This window comes from Bubalus bubalis, chromosome 12 (genome assembly GCF_019923935.1).
Source record: "Bubalus bubalis isolate 160015118507 breed Murrah chromosome 12, NDDB_SH_1, whole genome shotgun sequence".
Lineage (NCBI taxonomy): Eukaryota > Metazoa > Chordata > Mammalia > Artiodactyla > Bovidae > Bubalus > Bubalus bubalis.
Genome location: NC_059168.1, coordinates 73,426,276 through 73,453,310, shown reverse-complemented (window position 1 = coordinate 73,453,310; position 27,035 = coordinate 73,426,276). Strand labels below are relative to the sequence as shown.

At 39.2% G+C, this 27,035-nt stretch overlaps 2 protein-coding genes across 17 annotated transcripts in view; both read right to left on the bottom strand.

The window, feature by feature from the left end:
- Positions 1 to 27,035, bottom strand: part of DTNB (dystrobrevin beta) — a 244,784-nt gene that overhangs the window by 79,445 nt on the left and 138,304 nt on the right. The window contains exon 9 of one of the 16 annotated variants that reach the window (XM_044926171.2): positions 17,317 to 17,392. The exons of the other annotated variants lie outside the window; for them this stretch is intronic. Within the exon in view, the coding sequence (XP_044782106.1) occupies positions 17,332 to 17,392 (61 nt within the window). The 3' untranslated portion in view covers positions 17,317 to 17,331. Of the gene's footprint in view, positions 1 to 17,316; positions 17,393 to 27,035 lie in introns of those variants that run through there. 16 annotated transcript variants of the gene reach the window in all.
- On the bottom strand, positions 2,268 to 2,817 carry LOC123328592 (60S ribosomal protein L21). Its single transcript, XM_044926174.1, has one exon. The coding sequence runs from the start codon at positions 2,784 to 2,786 to the stop codon at positions 2,304 to 2,306; it is 483 nt and encodes a 160-aa protein (XP_044782109.1). The 5' UTR covers positions 2,787 to 2,817; the 3' UTR covers positions 2,268 to 2,303.

The window sequence follows — 27,035 nt, the reverse complement described above, 5'->3', positions numbered from 1 at the left end:
CTGGGTACCTACTCATATAACATAAGTAAGACTATCTTTATCTTAATGACCTAACTATATGTATATGTATGTATGTGTGTGTCATCACACACATCATCATCACAAATGCAAACTACTGGGAGCAGCAATTCAAGCATACACAAGTGCTGAGAATTCAACCGATGAAGAGCTGTTATCCCTGCCTGGAAGAATAATGGGTTAACAGTTTTCAGGTAAAGTTACATTGAGGCGAGAGTTTTCCAGATATAGAAAGATGGGTAACCGAGGCAGAGGAAATGGTAGGGAAAAAGGTACAAAATTCCAAAAGTACAAGGCATACTTGGGTCTCTGATTTATTTGGCTAGACTCAAAGGCCCTGGGAGGGGAGTAGCCAAAGATGCATCTGACAGGGAGATTAGGACCAGAGTTCAATGATACCTGTTCTATCACAAGCTAAGAAGTTTGGACTTTATACTGTAGGCAGTAGGGGAGGCACTAAAAGCTTTTAAGCCAAGGATGACATGACTATAGGAAGGTTTTGAAATGGTAATTCCAGAAGCTTGTAAAATACTGGTTTTAATCTGGGTGAACACAGGAATCATCAGGGAAGCTTTCTGTGCTGAGATACTCAAGCTGTCCCTTCAGTTTGGTGAATCTGAATCTTCAGGGGCAAGAGGATTCTTTCTAATGCACACCCCCATTAAAAAATCAGTTATGTGAAGAGGTTTGGAAGGTGAAGGAATGGAAGCTGGGACCTCAATGAAGAGGTTATGGCAACTGTCCAGATCAGTGATTACAAGGGTGGACACTGGTAGTTAAGATGGGGAAGAGACAGAGAGAAAACATTGTGGAGGTAATATAGATAAGATGTGGTGACAGATTAAGTGCATGTGGTCAGTGCATAAGGAATAACTGAGATTTTTACCTTGACTACTGGGTGGATAGTGGTAACATATCCAAACTAGGGATCACAAGAGTAGGAAACAGGATTTGGTATTGGACTGGTGGGGGTAGAGAGAATGAGCAGGAAGCTAAAGATGAGTAGATTTCAGTGGTGAAGTTGTTGAATCTGAAGTGGCATTGTTAAGTATAGGTAAATGATATCTTACAAGCAGTCAGAAATAGGAGAATGGAACCCATGTGAAAATGTCAAGTTTGAAAACATTTGAGTATCATCATTTAAACTGTAGCTGTTCATTTGAGTACTCTGATCATTATAAAGGTACATTTTATTCTTTTAGGTGGAGCAGGATAAGTTTGGGGAAATATCCAGTAATAGGGGGGCTTAGATAACAAGTATAGAGCTTCTGGTTACTGGTTAGACAAAACTGCTACTAGAAAGTAAAAATTTAACTTACTGTATAAGTCCGTTTTTTATGTTACTTCTCCTATGACCAGACCACTCCAATTCATTCTGGTGGATACTGTGGAATGTTGACTAGCTTGAAATTAAAATTACTATAGAATCTCTCGTAAGATTTTTAAAGCCAGGAATAGATGAAGAATAGCTCATCATGCCTTTAAAATCTTCCAGGACAAATTATATATAACTGTGTATTTCTTTCTTTATCAAATATTTGTTGTGTCTCTACAAAGTGGTAGGTACTGTGCCAACTGCTGGGGATAAAAATTAAAAGGACAAAAACTTAAGTCTTACAAAGAATAAAAATACAGAAAAAATAATTACAATATAATGCAATAAGTATTTAATAAAAGTAAGAAAAACTGCAACATGCTATGGGGAAATACTGAGATCACTTCACCTCATAAATAAAATTTCAGTGTACTAAAGAACTAAGTATAAATGTTTACATAAATCAGAGGCAAACATACAGGTCTATGGATAGAGAGGATTTTCTAAGTTCAAAAGCAATGGAAAAATTAGGAAGAAAAAGACGGATGAATTCTAATGACTAGACTGGTTCCAAATAGGAAAAGGAGTACGTCAAGGCTGTATATTGTCACCCTGTTTATTTAACTTATATGCAGAGTACATCATGAGAAACACTGGACTGGAAGAAACACAAGCTGGAATCAAGATTGCTGGGAGAAATATCAATAACCTCAGATATGCAGATGATGACACCACCCTTATGGCAGAAAGTGAAGAGGAACTCAAAAGCCTCTTTTTTTTTTTTTTTTTTTTTAAATAATATCTGGCAGTTTATTAAAAAATGGAGCATACTGAACAACAAACTATCTTACACCTTTCAGGAAGAAAAAACACTAAATTTGAAAAGACATCACCCACTCAATTTGGACACAACACCTCTACTCAATTAAGAGAATCATTTGCACAGTCCAGGTCTTTATTTTTACACCCATCAGGCCATGAATTCATAGGGAATGGGCTCCAACAGTTCGGGTTCCTTTCCATTGGTCCTCACAAAGTGTGCTTCTCTGGGTGGAGCAGGCTGGCGCTTCAGCTGAACCCAAGTCCCTTTCTCTTTGGCTTCCTTCTTTTTCTGATCATTTTCCTTCACACGTTTCAGGAAGCTATCTCGGCTCTTAGAGTGCTTAATATGCTTGATACGCACATTAATTCTCTTGGCAAGAATCTTGCCCTTAACTTGTTTGTTTACAATGATGCCAACAGCATGCTGGGTGACATTGTAGACTCTCCCAGTTTTACCATGGTAACATTTGTGGGGCATTCCTTTTTGAACAGTATCCATTCCCTTGATATCTACAATATCACCCTTCCTGTAGATTCGCATGTATGTGGCCAAAGGAACAACTCCATGTTTTCTGAAAGGCCTGGAGAACATGTAGCGGGTACCCCGCCTCTTTCCCTTTATGTTGGTCATCTTGGCGAATCAGCCTGAGGGGCCGGGAAAGAGACGAGAGCTCAAAAGCCTCTTGATGAAAGTGAAAGTGGCGAGTGAAAAAGTTGGCTTAAAGCTCAACATTCAGAAAACGAAGATCATGGAAACAGTGGAAACAGTGTCAGACTTTATTTTTGGGGGCTCCAAAATCAATGCAGATTTTGACTGCAGCCATGAAATGAAAAGACGCTTACTCCTTGGAAGGAAAGTTATGACCAACCTAGAGAGCATATTCAAAAGCAGAGACGTTACTTTGCCAACAAAGGACCGTCTAGTCAAGACTATGGTTTTTCCTGTGGTCATGTATGGATGTGAGAGTTGCACTGTGAAGAAGTCTGAGTGCCGAAGAATTGATGCTTTTGAACTGTGGTGTTGGAGAAGACTCTTGCGAGTCCCTTGGACTACAAGGAGATCCAACCAGTCCATTCTGAAGGAGATCAGCCCTGGGATTTCTTTGGAAGGAATGAAGCTAAAGCTGAAACTCCAGTACTTTGGCCACCTCATGCGAAGAGTTGACTCGTTGGAAAAGACTCTGATGCTGGGAGGGACTGGGGGCAGGAGGAGAAGGGGACGACAGAGGATGAGATGTCTGGATGGCATCACTGACTCGATGGGCATGAGTCTGAGTGAACTCCGGGAGTTGGTGATGGACAGGGAGGCCATTCATGGGGTCGCAAAGAGTCAGACACAACTGAGCGACTGAACTGAACTGAAAAAGTCATTTGGGGAACTATTTCAACAAATGTGACAGAGCAAGAATTAACAGCCTTAACATACAAGGGATTCATACAAACTGAGAAGAAAACTATTAAGACTTCAATCAGACAAATGGTCAAAGTGAAAATACACCATTAAAAAGAAGAAACACAAATAACAATATAATACTTTAATTACGAAAAGCAAAGAAATTTGCTAACATCACAGACTGTTTTCCCTTGTAAAAAATAACAACAATATTTTTAAAATTTAAGGTAATCTTAAAGCTAGAGAGGATTTTATAACAAGGCCCTTAACTGACTATTTCAGGCAAGAGTAAAAGTACAAAATTAAGCAAAATTTCTATAAAGTAATTTGACAATATGCCAATCAAAGATCTTTTAAAAAGTTCAAACATTTTGACTCCTAATTCCCTTTCTAGGAATATATTCCAAGAAATTAATCAGAAATGTAAAGATAATTTTACATTTAAAAATATTTAGGAAAATATTTATAACAGAATAATTCTGGAAGAAATCTAAAGTATTCAAATATGAGGGAAAGGAAAAGTAAACTACGGTATATCAATAAATATAGTATATTATGCTAGCATTAAAAAATAATCCTTATGAAGAGCCTTCCAGTTAAAAGAGAAATAGCTTAACATTTAAGAGGTAAAAAGAAGGGTAACATAACTATTATATTAGCTAACAATTATTGAATGTCTGATATGCATCTATTAGACAGTGGTTAGGACTTTAAAATATTATTTTATCTTTACAATAATCCTATAAAATAAGATAAAATTATTTATATATATACACACCTGGTCTTAGCTAAATAATATGATGTGTAAAGCAAAATATTTGTAGGAAATATGTCAAAATGTTAAGGAAAGTAGAATTATGGGCATTATTTTTCTTGCCTATTTATACTTTCCTGTCCTCCTCCAGTTTTTCAAGTTTAATTTTTTTCTGATTTTCAGAGAAAAACATGCTTAATATTTTAAATATATATATTAAAAAAAATAGAAAGAAAACTTACTATACCAAAGTCAACTTTTCTAAAGTGAGGTTGTACTGTTTCTGTTATCACTAAGAAAGCAAATTGCAAAGGAAAGTCTTTTACAAACCTAGAGAGAACTTTGAGACTGTTAGTAGAAAAAAGACCTGTTAAACCTTTTGAGTTGATCCAAACTTTCACAACCCCCCAAGATTCCTACCACCACATTCCCAAAAAAGAAAGGAAATAAAACATTTTAGATCCGTCTACATTATCTCCTCTACTAAACTGCAGGAAATGTACGTGGTTTTTTATCACTGTATTACAAGCACCTGGCATACCATGATACACAGATTAGGCTTTCAGGAAATATTTGATCATGAGTCAGCATGACGTCGTGTGCAGACTGTGTAAGAAGTAACCTTTCTGTTATATTTAGCTGCGGTGAGACTCTTCTCCGAGAATGGAATAATGACATTTTTAGCTGTTATATTCGGTAGGTATGCTTGTAGCTATAGGACGCTTTCATCTGTGATTTCGTAATAAAATCAACACAGTGGAGAGTGCCTTTCATAACAATAGTAACACTGAGTGCTTCATACATGCCAGATTCAGTTCTAACATTCCCCATGGATTTGCTCATAGAAACCTCACAACCACCAAGGAGGCAGATCCTATTATTACTTGTATTTTACAGGTGGAGACAGTAAGGCACAGAGAGAAGTAATGCACCTGAGGTCACAGCCAAATGAGGCGGCAGAAGCAGGGTCTTATGGCATGGCTCTTGGGTCTGTGTTCTTAATCATTATGGTGCAGTGGCTCTACTACCCTTGCTCTAGTTTTAGAAAAACTTATGACTGTTTGGTCTACAAATTAAAACCAACAGCATGGGGACTTCCTGTGGTCCAGTGGTTAAGACTCTGTGCGCTCAGTGCAGGGGGCCCGAGTTCAATCCCTGGTTGGAGAACTAGATCTTACATGCTGCAACTAGAGTGCATACCCAACTAAAAAGATCTCAAGTGCTGCAACAAAGATCAAAGATGCCACGTGTTGCTGTTAAGACCCAGTGCAAATAATCAAATAAATAAAAGTAAATATATATATATATATAAAGTAAAACCAATAGCATGATGTTAGATCATAGCTCTTGTAAAGTCGCTTCTATAGGAAAGATAAAATGATAATAGTCCTAGGGTATGGTTTTGGGTGATTTATTCTTTCCCCTTAGAACTCTACATTACAAATGCTTCTCAAACTACTTGGTTGCAGTTTTAGCCACCTCTAGGCTGTTTCAGTGTTCTTGCCTTGAGAATCCCAGGGGCAGGGGAGCCTGGTGGGCTGCCGTCTATGGGGTCGCACAGGGTCGGACACGACTGAAGCGACTTAGCAGCAGCAGCAGCAGGCTGTTCCAAGGAAGACTAGGTAAGCTCATATGAACGGTTTCCTTCAAAAACATATCTCTAATTTATTAAAATGACTTTCAAATCTAACCTTAATTTCAAAGATCTTTTGGAATCTTCGTCTCAGCCTAACAATAATGCATTTAGTGAAGAAATAAATGCATTTAGTGAAGAAATTACTTATTATATCAGCCAGACTACTGACTTAAAAAAAAACCCAAAAAACTAATACCTGGCTTCAGACCAAAACTGAGTGTGATTACTTGCTTTTATTTTCTAAGTTGACTGAGATTCAGGGGTAAACAATTTCCAGATAATACTCTCTAATCAAGGATGTGAAAACACAATACTGTTGCTTAAGCACAATTTCTACTTAAAAATTGTGAGCGAGTCAAGGGGTATGTGGGTTTCCCAAGTGGCACTACTGGTCAAGAACCCACCTGCCAATGCAGGAGACGTAAGAGACTACAGCTTCATCTCTGGGTCAGGAAGATCCCCTGAAGGAGGACATGGCAACCCACTCCAGTCCTTGGAGAGTCCCAAGGACAGTGGAGCTTGGCAGGCTATAGTCTATGGGGTTGCAAAGAGCTGGATAGGACTGAAGTGACTTAACGTGTACACGCAAAGCGGTACATAAAGAAAGCCAAGTCTGAAGCCTGCGAGGACGAGTGATACCTTGGGTACCTGTCATTTTCTGTAGGCCCTCTGGTGTACCTCTTCTTTAGGAAGTCACCCAGACAGATACTTATCCCTGCACTATACTTTTAAAAGCATTTGCTCATTATCTTGCTCTTCCTCCCGGAATATTTTTAATTGCAGAGGTCCCGCAATTCCCTTTGTCTTGACAATCAACTGCCAACCATGCATGTGGGGACTTTTTACCAGATTTTTTGGTGTGTTCATTACTGTTACTGCATTTTATTGTGCTATAAATAAAATAATATGTTTTCATTTACTTGATTACTTTTTTGTATCTCCCACAACAATGCTTTACATAGGTACTCAACCATTTTTAGTTAAGTACATGTAATCACTTATTACAATTTTTGTAGGCAGCTATTTTGCCCTCAACCCTGGACACTTATGTTGTTTTTGAAATTATCTTTCTTACTCACTTTAATCATACTCTTCTCATCTTTAAGTTTATATAGCAGATTCCACCATACATTAAGACAAATTCAAAATCCACACTGTAAACTACTTCATTCTTTTCTCTATCAAATTACACTTCCCTCTACATCTTTCAAGCAAGTTGTTTATTTGCTTCTTCTAAGTCCCTGCTTTCAAATTTTCTCTAGGTACCTACCCTGGAATATCTTTCTTCACAGACTTGCCAAAATCACACTCTTACCAAAAAAAAATTTTTTTTAATTTAATTAATTTATTTGGCTGTGCCAGGTCTTAGTTGTGGCATGTGGGATCTAGTTCCCTGAGTAGGGTTTGAACCCAGACTCCCTGCATTCAGACTGTGGTGTCTTTGCCGCTGGACCACGAAGGAAGTTCTCTTTCTCACTTTTTTAATGAGAGAAATGGCTCCTGAAATTTTAGTATCTCCATAAAGTCCTTCTGATTACTACAAACTCCATTTAAATAAACAAAGGTCACATCAGTACACAAACAAAAATCCATAGCAATATTAGGGGCTTTGAGAAAAAAACAAAAGCAAGTGAACACTGTCCCTGCCCACAAGAAGTTTATATTCCAATTAGTCTTCATGCTAAGTGAAGTCGCTCAGTCGTGTCCAACTCTTTGTGATCCCATGGACTGTAGTCTTCCAGGCTTCTTTGTCCATGGGATTTTCCAGGCAAGAATACTGGAGTGGTTGCCATTTCCTTCTCCAGGGGATCTTCCTGACCCAGGGATTGAACCCAGGTCTCCTGCATTGCAGGCAGACGCTTTACCCTCTGAGCCACCAGGAAAGTCTTCATACTAGTCTTCACAATAATAGACATTTATATTTTAGTTTAACGTATTACAATTTTTAGGTCAAATCTAATTTGATAATCATTCGCAATAAAAAATGTGTAAAATAATTTATAACAAGACTTCAATGTAATTATTTTAAATAATTAACCACAGATCAGGACAGCAAAAGAATATTAAAAATCCCACAAAGGGGGATTCCCTGTGGGCAGTTCAATTCCTGCTTGGGGAACTAAGATCTTGGAAGCTGTGTGGCATGGACAAAAAAATAGCAAAAAAAAATTAATAATTCAGAAAAAGTTATTGAATACACTTATTTTAAAAAAATACCATGAAGTTAACAGTTGCAAGATTTGCTGTATATTTTGCATTATTTCCTTTCAGAACAACACAGAGAGTTGGGAGGGAAGGGGTGATGCACTATGAACATTTACTAAGTACGAGCATTAGCAGTGAGCTAGGTCCTCAGATACACTATTGGAATTCATGCTACTATTCATGATGGATTCTTATTTTAAAAATAAAAAGAGAAAGGTTAACGAGGATAATTAACATGCTTAAGGTCACAAACCTATGAAATGAGAGTACCAGCCCTGGTAAAACCCAGTTTTACCTGGTTCTAATGCCACCGCAAAGAGTCAGACACGACTGAGTGACTGGACTGAACTGAATACCACCACCCAGATCAAATCCACAGATTCACCATCCTAACCCAGGCATCTCTCTACTGCCCACATGAATTTTTCAGATTAGAGTTCTCAGGGAAATATAAATCCCCTCTGTTACTCTCTCTAAAAGCACCCTGCCTTGAGACAACGTTTATGACAAGTGCAGATCATTTTTAACCTCCTTAAATGGTGTGATATTTTGGTCTTTATTTATGTCTATGTACCAGACCAACTGGGCTTCTCTGATGGCTCAGCAGTAAAGAATCCACCTACAACACAGGAGATGTGGGTTCAATCCCTGGGTTGGGAAGATCCCCTGGAAGAGGAAATGGCAGAGCTAGAACAAGATTCTTGGCTTCCTTTGGGTATTCTTGCCTGAAAAAAATCCCATGGACAGAGGAGCTTGGCAGGCTACTGTCCAAAGGTTCACAAAGTCAGACACTTCGACTGAGCATACATACACCAGACCAACCGTCTCCTTTACTCCACTAGGTTCCAGGGTTATCCGCGAAAGCAAAGAGGTTAAAGAAGCCAATGGAACTACCTTTGGGAAAACTATTAGAAAATAACCATATGATACTATAAGCATAGCATAGATATTATGTTACATATTTACAGTGAGGTTTCTCTGACTTCTAGGGAAGTACATTTTACTTTATTGGTTATTGACAATTAATTAACCAAAAGAAAAGACTTAAAATTTGCAAAATCAACTTCTAATCTAAACACACTGCAACTAATCCATTAATGTCAAAAAGACCTAGCAATAGACACACATGCCTCCATTCCTATTTCTGGCAGTTCAACACAGCCATTTGTGGTATAAGACTTAGAATGAAGTATTTCTCAGGAAGGAAAGGTTCACCACAAACACATTCTTATACAGAATTTTCACCACTAGACAGCATGCTAGGTATCTTGAGAGATACCCAGAGGAAGCCAAGTATCTCGTTCTAGTTCTGGGAAAGGATAGAATTGTAAAATGAAGCAATAATTAGCAAACTATTGCTTAGCTTAATATGCTTATACTGAAAAAGTAGGCAAAAGGTCTTAGAAATGAGATAATTAAATCATTGAGACTGTAGCCCACTGGGCTCCTCTGTATGTGGAATTCTCCAGGCAAGAATACTGGAGTGGGTTGCCATTCCCTTCTTCAGGAGATCTTCCTGATCCAGGGATTGAACCCAGGTCTCCTGCATTGCAGGCAGATTCTTTACCATCTGAGCCACTACAGAAGCCTCAGAAAAATACTATTTTATTTAAAAACCTTTCCACAATGAATCTCTGAATCTTTCCTTCTTTGTTCTCCTTGTTCACTAAACTTAGGAAGTTGGCTGTACTTTTTAGATGTCAACTCATGTATTTCTAGAAAGATGAGAAAAGAAGACAACTTAAATACTTTAACAAGTTACTGTTCACAGAGAGGTCAATGAAATGCATGATGCAATCTCATTTCCTGACCCATTCATATGCTCATTACTGACACCTGTTTTTAAAAATGGAAACATACATATTATGGAAGAAAGGCTGACTCTTAATTATATTTTTGCAATTAACCAGGTGAGAAAAGATACAATGGGTTTCCCTTCTTTAAAATAACTGGTTGGGAAGTTCCAGAGGCTTTAGCATCCTGCCTAAAATAAACAAAATCATCATCAGCCCAGCAGCTCAAGCAGCAAAAACATAAAGGCAAGGAAAAGCTATCAAACCTTTACGTTCTGTAGCAAATGCTTCTTCTTTCTCTATGGATCTGGCAATCTAATGCATTGCACGGCTGTTGTCTCTAAGGAAACAGAACAATCACATGACGAAGAATCTTCTCTACAAGGTAGTTTATCCCACAGCGCATTTTGGGAAAAAGCAGGTACAAGAGAACAATTCATTAGAAGGCGAGCACACGTCTGCACTCTGTCAGCAAGTCCATCAAGCAGTTGAATGCAGCCTGTTACAGGAAGGCAGATGCACTGCAAGAGCAGGCACCACTCCTCAGATGCTTCAACATGAAATACACCCCTCCGCAACAGCATCCAAGTTCTGCTGCAAACCAGTGACCTAATTAACGCAGTCGACGATTCCATTCTGATGGGGATATTAAGGAGCACCCCCCTACCTCTTTTCTTAAGGCCTCTCCTAATTGCCAACTGCTTGATAAGAAAGCAGCTGGCAGTAGTGTGTCTGCCAAGCCATCTAGGTAGGTAGCAATTGGGAGGTAGGAAGAACTAGCAAGGCTTAATTTTGTTTTGTTTTGTTGAAGAGGAATTCATGGAAACATAAGCAGAAAGAGAAAAAAAAAAGCAGAACCATGGTGTCTACCTACCCCTGAGATCCAAAGAGCTCTTTACTTCATAAAGGCGTATCATCAGAGGGCAGCTGAAAGAGAAGGGCTGAGCAGTGGGCTGTCAGGCACACCTCCAGCAGGGCGCTCACATGATGAGCATGTCCCTGACACTCACGGTCATCCTGCGGCCTCTTTTTCTACTTCATCTGCTCAACAGCTCATAAATCTATCTGTTCCTGGTCTCCATCTCCACTGGCATTATCACCTTTCAGCATGCATTTGGTTAGTGTAACTCAAATATTGTAAAGGTTTTCCTATTGGTTCACCAGTGTCCAGAGAACTTTTAAGCTGTTGCTCAATGGATTTCTCATGGTTAAAATTACTTCCCCAAGCATAGCTCTCATACCATTCAGCCATAGATCATCAAGCCTCTACTAGTCTCCCAAGTTAGGACAAATATTTTCCTCTCTATATTCACTACCCAGACACTACAGCCTAAGTCTCCTAACCCATCTTCATTTTCATGACTTCCCTAAACTTCCTAGGTGTTCTGGACAAATATGCTACTTCATTCAAACACAGGCCCTGAACTTTTCTGCCACAGTAAAACAAAAGTAAGACAAAACTGTAAAAGATACTCAAGGATTTACACTAAAAACAGAGTAAGTCAGAATGAAAGCCAGACTAACAACCTAGGTGCCTCGGAAAGAACTCTATCATTTGAGATGAATGAAGAGGCGAGAAAAGGCAACCCAACAAACCAGACCATGAGCCGGTTAACATCAACATTTTGATATCAATAATAAAATTCTAAAGAAAAAAATAAATCCAAGTGTTCAAATGCTTGGCATAGAAATATAATAAAAACAAAACAGCGATGGAAAACACCTTTCAAAGCTGTGAGTTGTGAGGACAAACAAGGGGCATGAGAGCACAGAAAGTGAAGGGCAGTGTGAACAACAATGGATAAAATTAATTTCAGGAGGGAGAAAAGGGATTACAGAATACCACAGACGGAAATGCCTTCGTTTTATAATAAAAACACAACAAAGGGGAAGAAGAGGCAGCAGACAGTGGAAAGAACACAAGTGTGGGAGAACCGGGTTCAGCATCCAGTTCTGGTACTAAGCAGAAGTGACCCCTCTGACTCTGGACTATACAGCCCTTTGGGCCTCAGCTAATCAGTCTGTGAAATGAAGGAGGCTGGTTCTACAACAGTGGTTTTCACATGTGTTCCCTGGGCATCAAAGGATTCCATGAGGTGCTTCAGTAAACCAATGAGGAGAGCAGGGGGATTAGGTGTCAACCTCATCCCTGACACCTCAGTTGGTAAAGAATCCTCCTGCAATGCTGGAGACACCAGTTCAATTCCTGCATCGGGAAGATTCACTGGAGAAGGGATAGGCTACCCAATCCAAGATTCTTTGGGTTCTCTTGTGGTTCAGCTGGTAAAGAATCTGCCTGCAATGTGGGAGACCCAGGTTCAATCCCTGGGTTGGGAAGATCCCCTGGAGAAGGGAAAGGCTACCACTCCAGTATTCTGGCCTAGAGAATTCCATGGACTATACAGTCCATGGGGTCACAAAGAGTCGGACATGACTGAGTGACTTTCCACTCACTCACTCATTTCAATATCAGCAGGTCCACTTCTGTTCTCCATGGGAGTTCATATAAACAAAATGTCCCAATGTTGATTTTTTTTCCTTTTAATTTTCTCTTCATGTGACTTTCCTTTTTTAAAGAATAATTTTAAGAAATTTATTTATGTATGTATTTTGGGCTGTGTTGGGTCTTCACTCCTGCGAGGGCTTTCCTCCAGTTGTGGCAAGCTGGGGCTGCTCTCTAGTTGCGGTGCGAAGGCTTCTCACTGCAGCGGCTTCTCTCGCTGTGGAGCACCGGCTCTAGCATGCAAAGCTTTCAGTAGCTGCGGCAGATGTGCTCAGTAGGCACGGCTCCTGGGCTCTAGAGCACAGGCTCTGTGGCATGTGGGATCTTCCCAGATCAGGAGTCAAACCCGTGTCTAATGCATTGGCAGGTGGATTCTTTACTGTTGAGCCACCAGGGAAGCCTTCAATGTTGTTCTAAAAAAATTGAAAACCCCTTTTCTGATCACAAAATTTAAAAGAGAAGCCTCTTCTGTACTCACAGTATCCTGTTCTCTTCTTGTAGAGTCCTTGTCGCGGTTCGCAATTACTCTTCAGCCTTTACTTTTTGTCCGGCCTCACTCAAGAGGCTGTAAACTTCTGAGGGCTGGCCTCAGGGGTTTATTCCACCTCTTTGTTCACACTGCGTACCTCACATATGACTGGCACATAGTGGATGAAAGAAAGAAAGTGAAAGTGAAGTTGTGCAGTCATGTCTGACTCTTTGCGACCCCATGGACTGTAGCCTACCAGGCTCCTCCATCCATGGGATTTTCCAGGCAAGAGTACTGGAGTGGGTTGCCATTTCCTTCTCCAGGAGATCTTCCCAATCCAGGGATTGAACCCAGGTCTCCTGCATTGTAGGCAGACGCTTTACCATCTGAGCCACCAGGGAAGTCATAGTGGGTGAACAACCAACATTTTTCAATAATGAACTTATTTTTATGATTTTATGATTCTATTTTTCATTCCAATCTACTTGAAACAATGTGTTAGCTAAATCCAGAAGTACAAATTGGTGAAAGGCTCATCTGAACTGAATTCAAATGGAAAAGATGTCCAGCTAAGGAAGTCAAAGAAGGATAGCTAACAGGCCATTTGGGATGGTTAAAATTCTTGAGTGGGAGGAGTAATGATGAGTAAATAATGTTCTCAGGCATTTACCTGGGTATAGGAAAACAGGAGTCTTTCTCATATGTACTAAATGCATCAGATAACTCTGCCTGTTAAATCAGCCTTGGTATTTAATTTCTGGGCCAAGAGAATCTGAAGGTAATTTTAAATGCCCTAATACATTAGGGAGTTTTCCAGGGGAATAAAGAACCACACGCCACTCATTAAATGTGTATCAAAGTCTCTGCTGAAAAGGCCATACGGAGACCTTTGGAGACAGTGCTATGACAGTGAATTATAAAGCAGCGGAAGGTGTAGTCTAGGGATTTCTGGTTCAAATTGGTAGACTGAGCACATGTTGGGAGCTCACCCTTCTGTACCAAAGAAAAATGATTTAAAGACATAAAAGTTAATTGATGCATGTATAGCTGGAATCAAAATTTTTTTAAAAAGGGAAATTTTCCTTAAATCTAAAAAAAAAAAAAAAAAAATGAAGACACATCACCCAAGGAAGAAAATAAACAAGAAGCCACTGTGGTGAGCAAGGCTGTGCTAAACTGCCACCAGCCACACACAGGACTGCAGGCCACCTCTGAGGAGGTTGGAAGAACTTAATCAAAACCTGCTCCCACACTGCACCCCCCCCCCCCAAAAAAAAACAGACAAAACAGAGCAACTAAAAAAGGTCTTTAAAACGAGTACATTTAATATCCTCATTTTAAAAAATGAAAATCATAATTACTGATTTAAAAAAAAATGCACAGATAGGCTGAACATAAGCCTGAATACAGCTAAAGTACCTTTTTTTTTCAAGTCAAGGAAGATGAGAGCTGAACTTTCCTGGTGGTGCAGTGGTAAAGAATCTGCTTGCCAATGTACAGGACATGGGTTTGATTCCTGGTCTGGGAAGATCCCACATGCTGTGGGGCAACTAAGCCTGTGTGCTACAACTACTGAGCCCGTGGTGCCCTAGAGTCCATGCTCCGCAACAAGAGAAGCCACAGACCTCAACTAGAGAGTAGACCCCGCTCACTGCAACTAGAGAAAGCCCATGCACAGCAGCAAAGACCCAGTGCAGCCACAAACAAATGCACTAAAAAAAAAAGAAGAAGGAAACATGAGAGCTAAATTCAGTTTTAAAGTCTGTACTCTGAGTTCCAGAGAGACCAGAGGGAATGGAGGAGAGGCAATAGTCTCTAACACAGAAAATGGCTGAGAATTTTTCAGACTCAAAGAAAGACATGAGCCTCTAGAGAGTAAGAATTCTGAGTAGTAAAACAAATAGAAATAAACTTCTTAAAAAAGTTTTTAATCCAGGTAAATTAGAGTGGAACGTCAGATTACCCATGTCATTTAAAAAAAACTGTAAAAGTGACTAGAGAAATATGAGAGATTCAATAAAAAGGAAGGAGAGTCAGATTGCGATCAAAACTGGTTACAAGACAATAGAGGAACGGTATCTTCAAAGGATGAAGGGAAAACATTTCTCGGCTAGATTTTAAACCCAAATTATCATTCAATAGTGAAGGTGTGCCACAACAACTAGACAAGAAAAAGAAATGAAAAGATCTGAACTGTAAAAGAAAAAGTAAAACTATCTCTATTTGCAGATGACATGATCTCATATATAGAAAACCTTAAAGAATTTACCCCCCAAAAAACTATTCAGTTCAGTTCAGTTCAGTCGCTCAGTCGTGTCCAACTCTTTGCAATCCCATGAACCGCAGCACGCCAGGCCTCCCTGTCCATCACCAACTCCTGGAGTTTACCCAAACTCATGACCACTGAGTTGGTGATGTCATCCAACCGTCTCATCCTCTGTCCTTCCCTTCTCCCCCTGCCCTCAATCTTTCCCAGCATCAGGGTCTTTTCAAATGAGTCGGCTCTTCACATCAGGTGGCCGAAGTATTGGAGTTTCAGCTTCAACATCAGTCCTTCCAATGAACACACAGGACTGATCTCCTTTAGGATGGACTGATTGGATCTCCTTGCAGTCCAAGGGACTCTCAAGAGTCTTCTCCAACACCACAGTTCAAAAGCATCAATTCTTCTGTGCTCAGCTTTCTTTATAGTCCTACTCTCACATCCATACACGACCACTGGAAAAACCATAGCCTTGATTAGAAAGACCTTTGTGGACAAAGTCATGTCTCTGCTTTTTAATTTGCTGTCTAGGTTGGTCATAACTTCCTTCTAAGGTGTAAGCATCTTTTAAAAAATTTCATGGCTGCAATCACCATCTGCAGTGATTTTGGAGCCCAAAAAATAAAGTCAGCCACTGTTTCCACTGTTTCCCCATCTATTTGCCATGAAGTAATGATGGGACTTAGCTGATGTGATGGTTTATTAGCTATCTCTCTCTAAAACAACTATTAGAGCTAACAAACCAGCTCTAAGGAAAGTCAATATAAAAAGTCAATTCTGTTTCTATATAGTAGCAGTGAACAATCTGAAAATGAAATCAAGAAAATAATTTCACTAATAATAGCATGCAAAAGAATAAAATACTCAGGAACAAATTTAATCAAAGAAATGCAAAACCTATACACTGAAAACTATAAAACATCGTTGAAAGAAATTAAAGAAGATGGAAAAACATTCCAAGTTCATAGACTGGAAGACTTAACACTGTGAAGACAGTAATTTTCCCCAAATTGACTGACAGATTCAACACAATCCCTATCAAAACCACAGCTCTCTTTTTTGTAGAAATGGACAAGTTGTGGCTCAGCTGGTAAAGAACCCGCCTGCCAATGCAGAAGATGCAAGAGATGCAGGTTTGATCTCTGGGTCGAGAAGATCCCTCACAGAAGGAAATGGCAACTGGCTCCAGTGTTCTTGCCTGAGAAAATTCCATGAACAGAGGAGCCTGGTGGGCTACAGTCCATGGGTCGAAAAGAGTCCAACATAACTGAGTGCATGCGTGTGCACAGGGTTCATACAGAAATACAAGAAAGAATAGCCAAAATAATCTTCCAAAAAAACATACTTTTGGATGAACAAACAGGATACATACTTCCTGATTTCAAACTTACTACAAACCTTTTTCAAAGTAGATTAGTTTGCTTTATGTTTGAAGGTTCAGAGATATGGATAAATTATCCATTACTCTCTCCAATTACACAGAAATCCCTAATTAATATCTGATATTACTGGTTTTGAAAATAACAGACCATGAAGGTTTCTTAGGTAGCTTTCTAACTGGTGTCTATGTCAACACCATGAGCTCTACTTCACATCCCATACCTCTGTGTGCATGGTTTGCTGGAATCCCCAGAGGAGAAGTACAGTTGATAATGGTACTCTTACAGTTTGTCCACTCAAGGTCTTCACTGTTTCTCCTCTGAAAGTCAAAGTGAAAGTGAAATTGCTCAGTCATGTCTGACTCTTTGCGACTCCATGGACTGTAGCCTACCAGGCTCCTCCATCCATGGGATTTTCCAGGCAAAAGTACCGGAGTGGGCTGCCATTTCCTTCTTCAGGGGATCTTCCCAACCCAGGGATTAAACCCGGGTCTCCCGCATTGCAGACAGACGCTTTACCATCTGAGCCACCAGGGAAGCCTTTCTCCTCTATTCCCATACAAATGTTGGGGGAAATGACGAATATATGTAGTCACAGGAAGCTAAAGGATGCTATTGTAGACAGGGAGCTGAAAGTAACTTTGATGATGTGTTATAAGGGGTCGAGAGTATTTTTCATTTCAAAGATGTTGGACCCACCAGTACTTTTTCACTTGTAACTTACTGCAGGGCACCCAGAGCAACAAGACATCTGACTTGATCCATTTAAAGGTTTGCATGTTCAAGCTAGTTTTGGAGATCCTCCTTGGAAAAAGATCACCTTACATTTGGGATTGCTTTTCCTGTTTTTAAAAGAGAAAAATATCAAAAGCTTACTGCCACTTCTCCTACTTTCCTATTTCTCGCCCTCTTCCACTGCCACTTTTAACATTTTAAGATCACAATAAATTACAAATATAACTTTGCTTCATTTTGATGACTCAATTTAATCCAAACTCTTTAAATACATCTCTGACATCAGTGTTTTCATCATCACTAAAGGTTCTCTGAGTCATCACACAATACTCCAGAATACATCATGGTCATTCTGTCCCAAGTGTTTATAAATAACTCCTCTGTGTCTAATGTTCTCAATGGAAAATGTACCACAAGCTTCTCCCATAATATTAAGCCAGCTGGCATTTCATCTATAATCACCACTTAGTACATTTTTACTTTTAAATTAAATTTAATCTTTTCTACACACATAATTAATAAGCTTGATCTAATGGGAATATGGGGGAGCACTGTACTCAGTACTAACCTGAGAATCTTTTTTAAGCACACAGAGGATGTTTAGAAAAATTGTTCAGATGTCTACATGAAATAACTTTCCCTGAGGATCAATATCATATAGGATACTACCTCTGACCAAAACTCAATAATATCAGAAAGCATCAAAATATATTCCCCAAAGTCTCATGTACTTGGAGATGTTTTTTAAAGAATTTTTTAAAAATCAATTAACTGAATCATCTAAAGAAGTAAGAAACTAGTATCAGGGTTTGACCCTTACATGTTTTTTCTTCTCTATTGCAAAGAAGGGAGGGAGGGAGGGAAGGAAAAGATATTAAAAAACAACAACAAAAAGAAAACCAACAAACTCATGAATGTCCTCAAGACTTAGATAAACTGCCAATTTGACATCCCTATTTGGTGTCACATAAACCTCAACATGTCCAAATGGAGCTCTCATTCTATTCAAACTTGTTCACCTATAGGTATCCCCATGTCCAGCCCTCCAATCATTCAGGCCAAATTGACTCCTCTCTTCCTCTCACACCCCACAATCCAATGTGCCAGCAACAATTGTATCCCTACATGTTATATCAGTTCTAGATTTAAAGACAGATAACATCAATGGTAGTTTAATCAATTTCTCAAAATGAAGACACTAAATATTCATTTCAAAATAATCTATGGAGAAGCTCTTAACAAGAATGTTTTTCCTGTAATAAACTGGACACAGGAAATGAGTGAAAAATAACAGCTGGGCTTATACAGAATTAAACATGAGGTGGTGACAGCTTGGAAGAAATGGCTAAAGAGAATAAAGAAGTCACTTACATTCCAAAAAGAATTCTACTAAAAAAGCAAAAAACCAATGACAAAGAATCTTCAATACAAATTAACAGAATATTTTCTTAAATTCAGGTTTGGAGACAATGTATTCAATTTTACCCTTAAAATGATCCCATTAAATTATCCAAAAGGGAAAAAATAAGTGAGACAAAAAAAGAAAGGTCTTTTTTTTTTTTTTTCTTTTTTACTTTTTCTTGCTTTATATTTTGCTGTACTGTCCTGGAAGCAAGAACATTGAGTACAATGTTTAAGTGGTAAATGTAGACACATCTGTCTTATTTCTTATATAAATGAGCAAAGCATTCAGACATTTGCCATTAAGGACAATGTTATCGTAGGTCTTTCCTAGAAGTCATTCATGGTGAAGATGTTTTCTTTTATTCCTCATTTTCAGAAAATTCTTATTAGGAATGAATGATGGATTTTCTCCAGTGATTTTTCTTCATTTACTGAAATGATTATATAATTTTAAATGATATTACTCTGAATTATATTGATTGCTATTTGAAGATTAAATTAGCTGGTAGTCCTAGGATAAACTCCACTTAATCATGATGTATGGTTGCATTTGCTTCATTAAAATTGTGCTCAGGATTTAAATATGTAATAATGACATATAGACTGTGGTTTTCTTTTCCTGTAATATTTTTGTCTAGTTATAGAATCAGGTAGTGATGATCTCAATGAGTTGAGAAGTAGTCTCTCCTTTTCATTTCTAAGAATTTGTGTACAGCTGGTGTTTCTTCTTAAAACTTTGGTATAATTCACCAGTGAAATGATACAGGCCTGGAGTTTTCTTTGAAGGATGGTTTCTTAATGATCAATTCTATAAAAGATACAGGATTATGAAGGTTGAATGAAATTTGGCAGGTTTTGTCTCTCAGAAAATTTTTCCATTTCATCTAAGCTGTTGAATTTCTTTATAAAGTGATGAAGGAAATATTATGGATATCTTTTTAATTATGTAGAATCTATAATGAGGTCACTTCTCTCATTCTTTTTTTCAAGTTTATTTATTTTTTATTGAAGGATAATTTCTTTACAGAATTTTGCTGTTCTCTGTCAAACCTCAACACGAATCAGCCATGCTGCTGCTGCTGCTAAGTCACTTCAGTCGTGTCCAACTCTGTGCGACCCCAAAGATGGCAGCCCACCAGGCTCCCCCGTCCCTGGGATTCTCCAGGTAAGAAAGTGAAGAGTGAAAGTGAAGTCGCTCAGTCGTGTCCGACTCTCAGCGACCCCATGGACTGCAGCCTACCAGGCTCCTCCGTCCATGGGATTTTCCAGGCAAGAGTACTGGAGTGGGTTGCCATTGCCTTCTCTGTGACTCAGCCATAGGTATACATATATTCCCCCCTTTTTGAATATGAATCAGCCATAGGTATACATATATCCCCTCCCTTTTGAAACTCCCTCCCATCTCCCTCCCCATCCCACCCCTCTAGGTTGATACAGAGGCCCTGTTTGAGTTCCCTGAGACATACAGCAAATTCCCGATGGCTATTTTACATATGGTAACGTAAGTTTCCATGTTGCTCTTTCCATACATCTTACCCTCTCCTCCCCTCTCCCCATGTCCATAAGTCTATTCTCTATGTCTGTTTCTCCACTGCTGCCCCATAAATTAATTCTTCAGTACCATTTTTCTAGATTCTGTATATATGTGTATAGAATATGGTATTTATCTTTCTCTTTCTGACTCACTTCACTCTCTATAATAGGTTCTAGGCTCATCCACCTCATTAGAACTAACTCAAATGCATTCCTTTTTATGGCTGAATAATATTCCATTGTGTATATGTACCACAATTTCTTTATCCATTCAATCTAGGTTGCTTCTATGTTCTAGCTATTGTAAATAGTGCTGTAATGAACAATGGGATACATGTTTCTCTTTCAATTTTGGTTTCCTCAAGGTGTATGCCTAGGAGTGGGATTGCTGGGTCATATGGTGGTTTTATTCCTAGTTTTTTAAGGAATCTCCATACTGTCTTCCATAGTGGCTGTATCAATTTACATTTCCACCAACAGTACAAGCACGTTCCTTTTCTCCACACCCTCTCCAGCATTTATTGTTTGTAGACATTTTGATGAGGGTTAAAAGAAAGGTCCTTTTAACCAAAGAGAACATGTCTTACTTTAACCTTATCTTGATCTCTAAGATTATTTTAAGTGGTAAAATAAGAACCTCTCTCCAAAAGCTAATAAAAAATTACAGATTTTTACAATCTGAGTAAACTTTAATTGCCTTCCAAAGTTTCAGTAAGATCATATCAAAGTCATGTCAGATAAACAAGTAAGGTCTGACAATGTGACCCTGAATCAGAGAGAGACAAGAAACTTCTCAAATTTAACCTAATTTAATTTTAATTCACAACTGGGCCCTGTACTCCAGAAGCACAACATATCAGTAGAGTTAGTCCCCCCAACACTGGAATATGCCGGGTACTAAGGGTATACAATCCTAGACCTTAAGAAGTTGATGGTGTAAAGGAGGTGTTTATGATCTTCAAGAAATCCGGGTTCAATATATACTCAAGAAATCCTTAAAGGAGAGAGCACTTTACTGTGTGCCCAAATGACTAATAAAATGACAAAAGCTGGGAATTTCCTGGAGGCCCAGTGGTTAAGACTCTGGGCTTCCAATGCACGGGTTCAACACTTGATTGGGAAACTAAAATAGCACAAAAGATAGAAAACAAAAAGGCAAAACAAAATTACACACACACAAAAAAACAAGAGCTAAAAGACCCTAAATAAGCCTGGAGAAGGAAATGGCAGCCCACTCCAGTATTCCTGCCTGGGAAATCCCATGGACAGAGTTAGCCTGGTGGGCCACAGTCCAGAGGGTCACAAAGAGACAGACATGACTTAGTGACTAAACCGTTACCATGTCATACACCTGAAACTAATATTGTAAATCAACTATACCTCAATAAAAGATCATGTTAAAAGAAAAAGAACCTAAGTAAGGAAAGAAGAGATTCATATGAGTTAGCTGCCTCTGTGGTTCAAAGGTTTCAAGAATGGAGCAGAATTCAAGTTTGGCCCATGGATATATAAAGTGTGGAAAGTATGGAAGGGGCAAGAAGGGCATTCAGGAAAAGGGGTTATTGGGCTAGGACATCCTGAGCCAGCTCAGAGATATGGAGAAAGATAAAAGTTTTAAAGAGTAGGAAGGAGGCCTACTTCCCTTGTGGCTTGGGAAGGAGGCCTGGCCAAAGTGGAGGTTTTATCCTGCAAAATTCCACAGTAGAAGATAAGATTCAAAAGTAAGGTGGGTCCCGATTACACAGGGCCTTGAATTCCAGCTTGAGGAGTGCCGCCTTAAATCTATAGGCAGTGGAGTTTTGTAGATTTTAAAATACGGAAGTAATATGACAAAGGCATATTCAAGAAGATTGATTTATCAACCCTGTACAAAGAATTGAGGTTTAAGGAGAATGGTAAAGGGCTAATTTAATAGGTGCTAAACACAGACAGTAGTCAAAAGTGAACAAGACCTATAAAGGACCTAAGAAACATTCAAATTATCCTCAACTGCAACCAGATCACAGTATATACATTCTATTAAGAAATTCAACTCAGGGAAATAAACTTCTGAGGCTCAAAATCTGCAAGAAATTATGCTACAAGTGTACCCCAGGTTTAGCTAGGGGAGATGTGAATCTCAAAGAAAAGCAGATTTCCCCAGTATTAATAAGAATGATTACTCTTCAAGGATTTCTTAGTAATCATAATGAATTGGAGGATTATGGCTTCCAACCCCAAAATATTGATATTATTAGCTCTAGCTCTGTAAAAACACAAGAAAAAGACCTGCCTCATCCTCACATACTGATATAATTTCTTGTATAGCCTGAATGCTTCATGAAGATCACTGCTATTAGTAAGTTGTGAGCATATACACATGCATTTGTTCATTCCACAAATAGCTATTTAAGGTCTGCTATTTGCCAGGCCCATTCTATACCCTGGAGATACGGCAGGAAACAAAATAAAGCTTTTGTTTTCAAAGGGCTTACCATCTAGTGGAGTATAGATTATAAACAGATACAAAAACGTGTAATGTCACATAACCGTGCCACGAGGGAACTAGAACGAGGCAACGGGAGAGAGTGATGGTAGTGGTACTGTAGAGACAGTCAGGATGAGTCTCTCTGAGGAGCTCACACTTAAGGAGAGATCTGAATGAAGTAAAGGAATGAGGCATGTGAACATCAGGACGAGGAGCACTCTGGGCAAACAAAACAGCAGCTGCAAAGTATGTCAGGAACATACGTGTCGTTTTCAAGGAACAACAAAACCAGAGTAAGAAAAAAGTACAGAGCCCAACGGGAAAGTGGTTGGAAATGAAGTCAAGGAGGCTGCCAGGAGCCAGAGCTTATGGGACCTTGTAGACTACTGGAGAGACTTTCGCTTTTAAGTGTCATGGGAAGTCACTGAAGAGACAAGGACAAACAAACAAGAACTGGGTTACACTGTGCAAAGTGAAAGTGAAAGCCACTCAGTCGTGTCCAGCTCTTTGTCACCCCATGGACTATACACATACAGTCTATGGGATTCTCCAGGCCACAATACAGGAGTGGGTAGCCTTTCCCTTCTCCAGGGGATCTTTCCAACCCAGGGATCAAACCCAGGTCTCCTGCATTGCAGGTGGATTCTTTACCAGCTGAGCCACAAGGGAAGCCCACATTATAGAACAGGTATAATAAGAAACCAATTCATAGATACTTAGAGTTCTGAATTTTCTTTACAAACATCTAATACCCTTTCAGAAACAGGTGATTTGTACTAAATACTTACACAAAAGACTCATGTTTAAAAAAACAATCTCAAAAGGATTTTTCATTAACAGTAGCATTAAATCAGGAGGTAAAAGTGAATTGAACCAAAGGGACTATACCGATGGTTGTGGGCACTGTTAAGGATTTGTTAAACATATAAAGTGAGTGTGCTCTAGACAAGATTAGCCACTCAAAAGCAAACACAGAAGACAACAAAAAAACCCCCAAAAAACCTACCAACCAACAAATAAAGGACTACGGAGAAGAGGGGTAAGTACGGGGAGAAGGGAAACAGAGGAAGAAAACTGATCTACAGATTTAATGGACTCCCTAACAAAATCTCAGCAGGATTTTTGGTTAAAAATGACAGTTGTACCCTGAAATTTAAAAGGATCTACAATTGCAGAGACATTATTTTGCAAACAAAGGTCCGTCTAGTCAAGGCTATGGTTTTTCCTGTGGTCATGTATGGATGTGAGAGTTGGACTGTGAAGAAAGCTGAGTGCCGAAGCATTGATGCTTTTGAACTGTGGTGTTGGAGAAGACTCTTGAGAGTCCCTTGGACTTCAAGGAGGTCCAACCAGTCCATTCTGAAGGAGATCAGTCCTGTGTGTTCACTGGAAGGACTGATGCTAAAGCTGAAACTCCAGTACTTTGGCCACCTCATGAGAAGAGTTGACTCATTGGAAAAGACTCTGATGCTGGGAGGGATTGGGGGCAGGAGGAGAAGGGGATGACAGAGGATGAGATGGCTGGATGGCATCACCGACTCAATGGACCTGAGTTTGAGTAGACTCCAGGAGTTGGTGATGGACAGGGAGGCCTGGCATGCTGTGATTCATGGGGTCGCAAAGAGTCAGACATGACTGAGCGACTGAACTGAACAACTGCCAAAATAATTTTGAAAAAGAGGACAATTTACACTATCCTAAATCAAAACTCACTATTAAGTTACAGCATTCAAGATCAAGTAGTACTGGCATAAAAACAGATATAATGAAATAGAACTGAGGGTCTAGAAATAAATCCTTAAATTTAGAGTGAACTGATTTTGACAAAGATGCAAAGGACAGCCTTTCCACAAATAGCACTCATATAATTACCTAATTAAATGATAATTAAGTTCACATGCAAAAACGGGATTTACCTTAAATCATACACAAAAATTATTTCAAAATTAACACAAAAATGGATTACAGACTGAAATGTAGGGTTGTTGGCTTAAAGCTCAACATTCAGAAAACGAAAATCATGGCATCTAGTCCCATCATTTCATGGGAAATAGATGGGGAAACAGTGGAAACAGTGTCAGACTTTATTTTTTGAGGCTCCAAAATCACTGCAGATGGTGACTGCTGCCATGAAAAGATGCTTACTCCTTGGAAGGAAAGTTATGACCAACCTAGGTAGCATATTAAAAAGCAGAGACATAACTTTGCCAACAAAGGTCTGTCTGGTCAAGGCTATGGTTTTTCCAGTGGTCATGTATGGATGTGAGAGTTGGACTGTGAAGAAAGCTGAGCACCAAAGAATTGATGCTTTTGAACTGTGGTGTTGGAGAAGACTCTTGAGAGTCCCTTGGACTGCAAGGAGATCCAACCAGTCCATCCTAAAGGAGATCAGTCCTGTGTGTTCACTGGAAGGACTGATGCTAAAGCTGAAACTCCACTACTTTGGCACCTCATGCGAAGAATTGATTCATTGGAAAAGTACCTGATGCTGGGAGGGATTGGGGGCAGGAGGAGAAGGGGACAACAGAGGATGAGATGGCATCACTGACTCGATGGACATGAGTTTGAGTGGATTCCGGGAGTTGGTGATGGATAGGGAGGCCTGGCATGCTGTGATTCAGGGGGTCGCAAGGAGTTGGACACAACTGAGCGACTAAACTGAACTGAACTGAAACTACAAAACTTCTAGATGAAAGCATATGAGAAAATCATTGTGTTCCTGGGTTAGGCAAAGGTTTCCTAGATATGACAGAAGAATAATCCATAAAAGAAAAAAATTGATAAAGTGGCCTCCCTTAAAATGAAAATGTTTGCTTTTCAAAAGATTGTTAAGGAAATGAAAAGATAAGACAGACTGGAAAAAATTACCTGCAGATTATATATCTGACAGAGAACTTGTGTCCAGTATATATAAGGAACTCTGGTTATTTATTTATTTATTTTAATTCAAGATACACTTATTTGCTGGAGACAGTGAATTCTTGCCTGGAGAATCCCAGGGACGGGGGAGCCTGGTGGGCTGCCGTCTATGGGGTCGCACAGAGTCGGACACGACTGAACCAACTTAGCAGCAGCAGCAGCCTAGTGCCAGTAAAGTTGCTCAGTCATGTCCGACTCTTTGCGATCCCATGGACTGTAGCCTCCCAGGCTCCTCCATCCATGGAATTTTCCTGGCAAGAGTACTGGAGTGGGTTGCCATTTCCTTCTCCAAGGAACTCTGAAACTTCTAAGAAGACAACAACCAACCAGTTATTAAATGAGTGAGAGAAACTGTCACAGACCAGAGAAGCCTAAGGAGGCATGGGGAATAAATGTAATGGTACCCTGGATGGAAACCTGGAACAGAAAAAGGTCATTAGGAAAAAAAAGACTAATGAAATCCCAATAAAGCATGCAATTCAATTAATAATAATAATATCAATATTGGTTCATTTGTAAAATGCTAACAGGAACTGTGCCCAGGGTGTATGGGAACTCATCCTATCTTAGCTACACTTCTGTAAATCTAAAACTCCCCTAAAAAAAGATTATTTAAATCACCTTTTTAAATGGTGAAAGATATAAATAGATAATTTTAGAAAGAAAATATATGAACGGTTTATTAGTACATGAAAAGGTGTTCAACATCTTTAGTCATTGGGGAAATGCAAATTAAAACCACAATAAGGTACCACAACTCACTGCCTAGGATGGCTTTAAGTTCAAAAGACTGACAATGTACCCAGTGCGCTGGTAAGACTGTGGAGACACTGGAGCTCTCAGATCTGCTGGCGGGGCTGTAACAGGTACAGCCACTTTCAAAACCAGTTCAGCAGTTTCTTAAAATGTTAAACACATGCTTACCCTCTATGACCCCGCAATTCTACTCCTAGGTACCTACCCAAGAGACATATGAAAACATATGTCCACACAAAGACACAGATGTTCAGAGCAGGATTATTCACGAGAGTCAAAAACTGTAAATGAGCCAAGCATCCATCAGCAGGTGAAAGGATAAACGAACATGGCACATTCATAATATAATGGAATATTTCAGTTTATACTGAAAATGTATAAACACTGATACTTGCTACAATATGGATAAGCCTCAAAAATATTATGTTAAGTGAAAGAAACCAGAGACAGAAAACTACATATGATTCTGTTCATATAAAACTTCTAGAAAAGGCAAACTGTATAAACAGGAAGTATATCAGTGGCTACCTTGGGGCTACAGGTGGCAGCTGGGATTGACTACAAATGGGTGTAAGCAAACGTTTTCAGATCATGAAAATGTTCTACAACTGGATGGTGGTGATGGGTGCAAAACTATATCCATTTACTAAAAATCATTTAACTGTCACAGT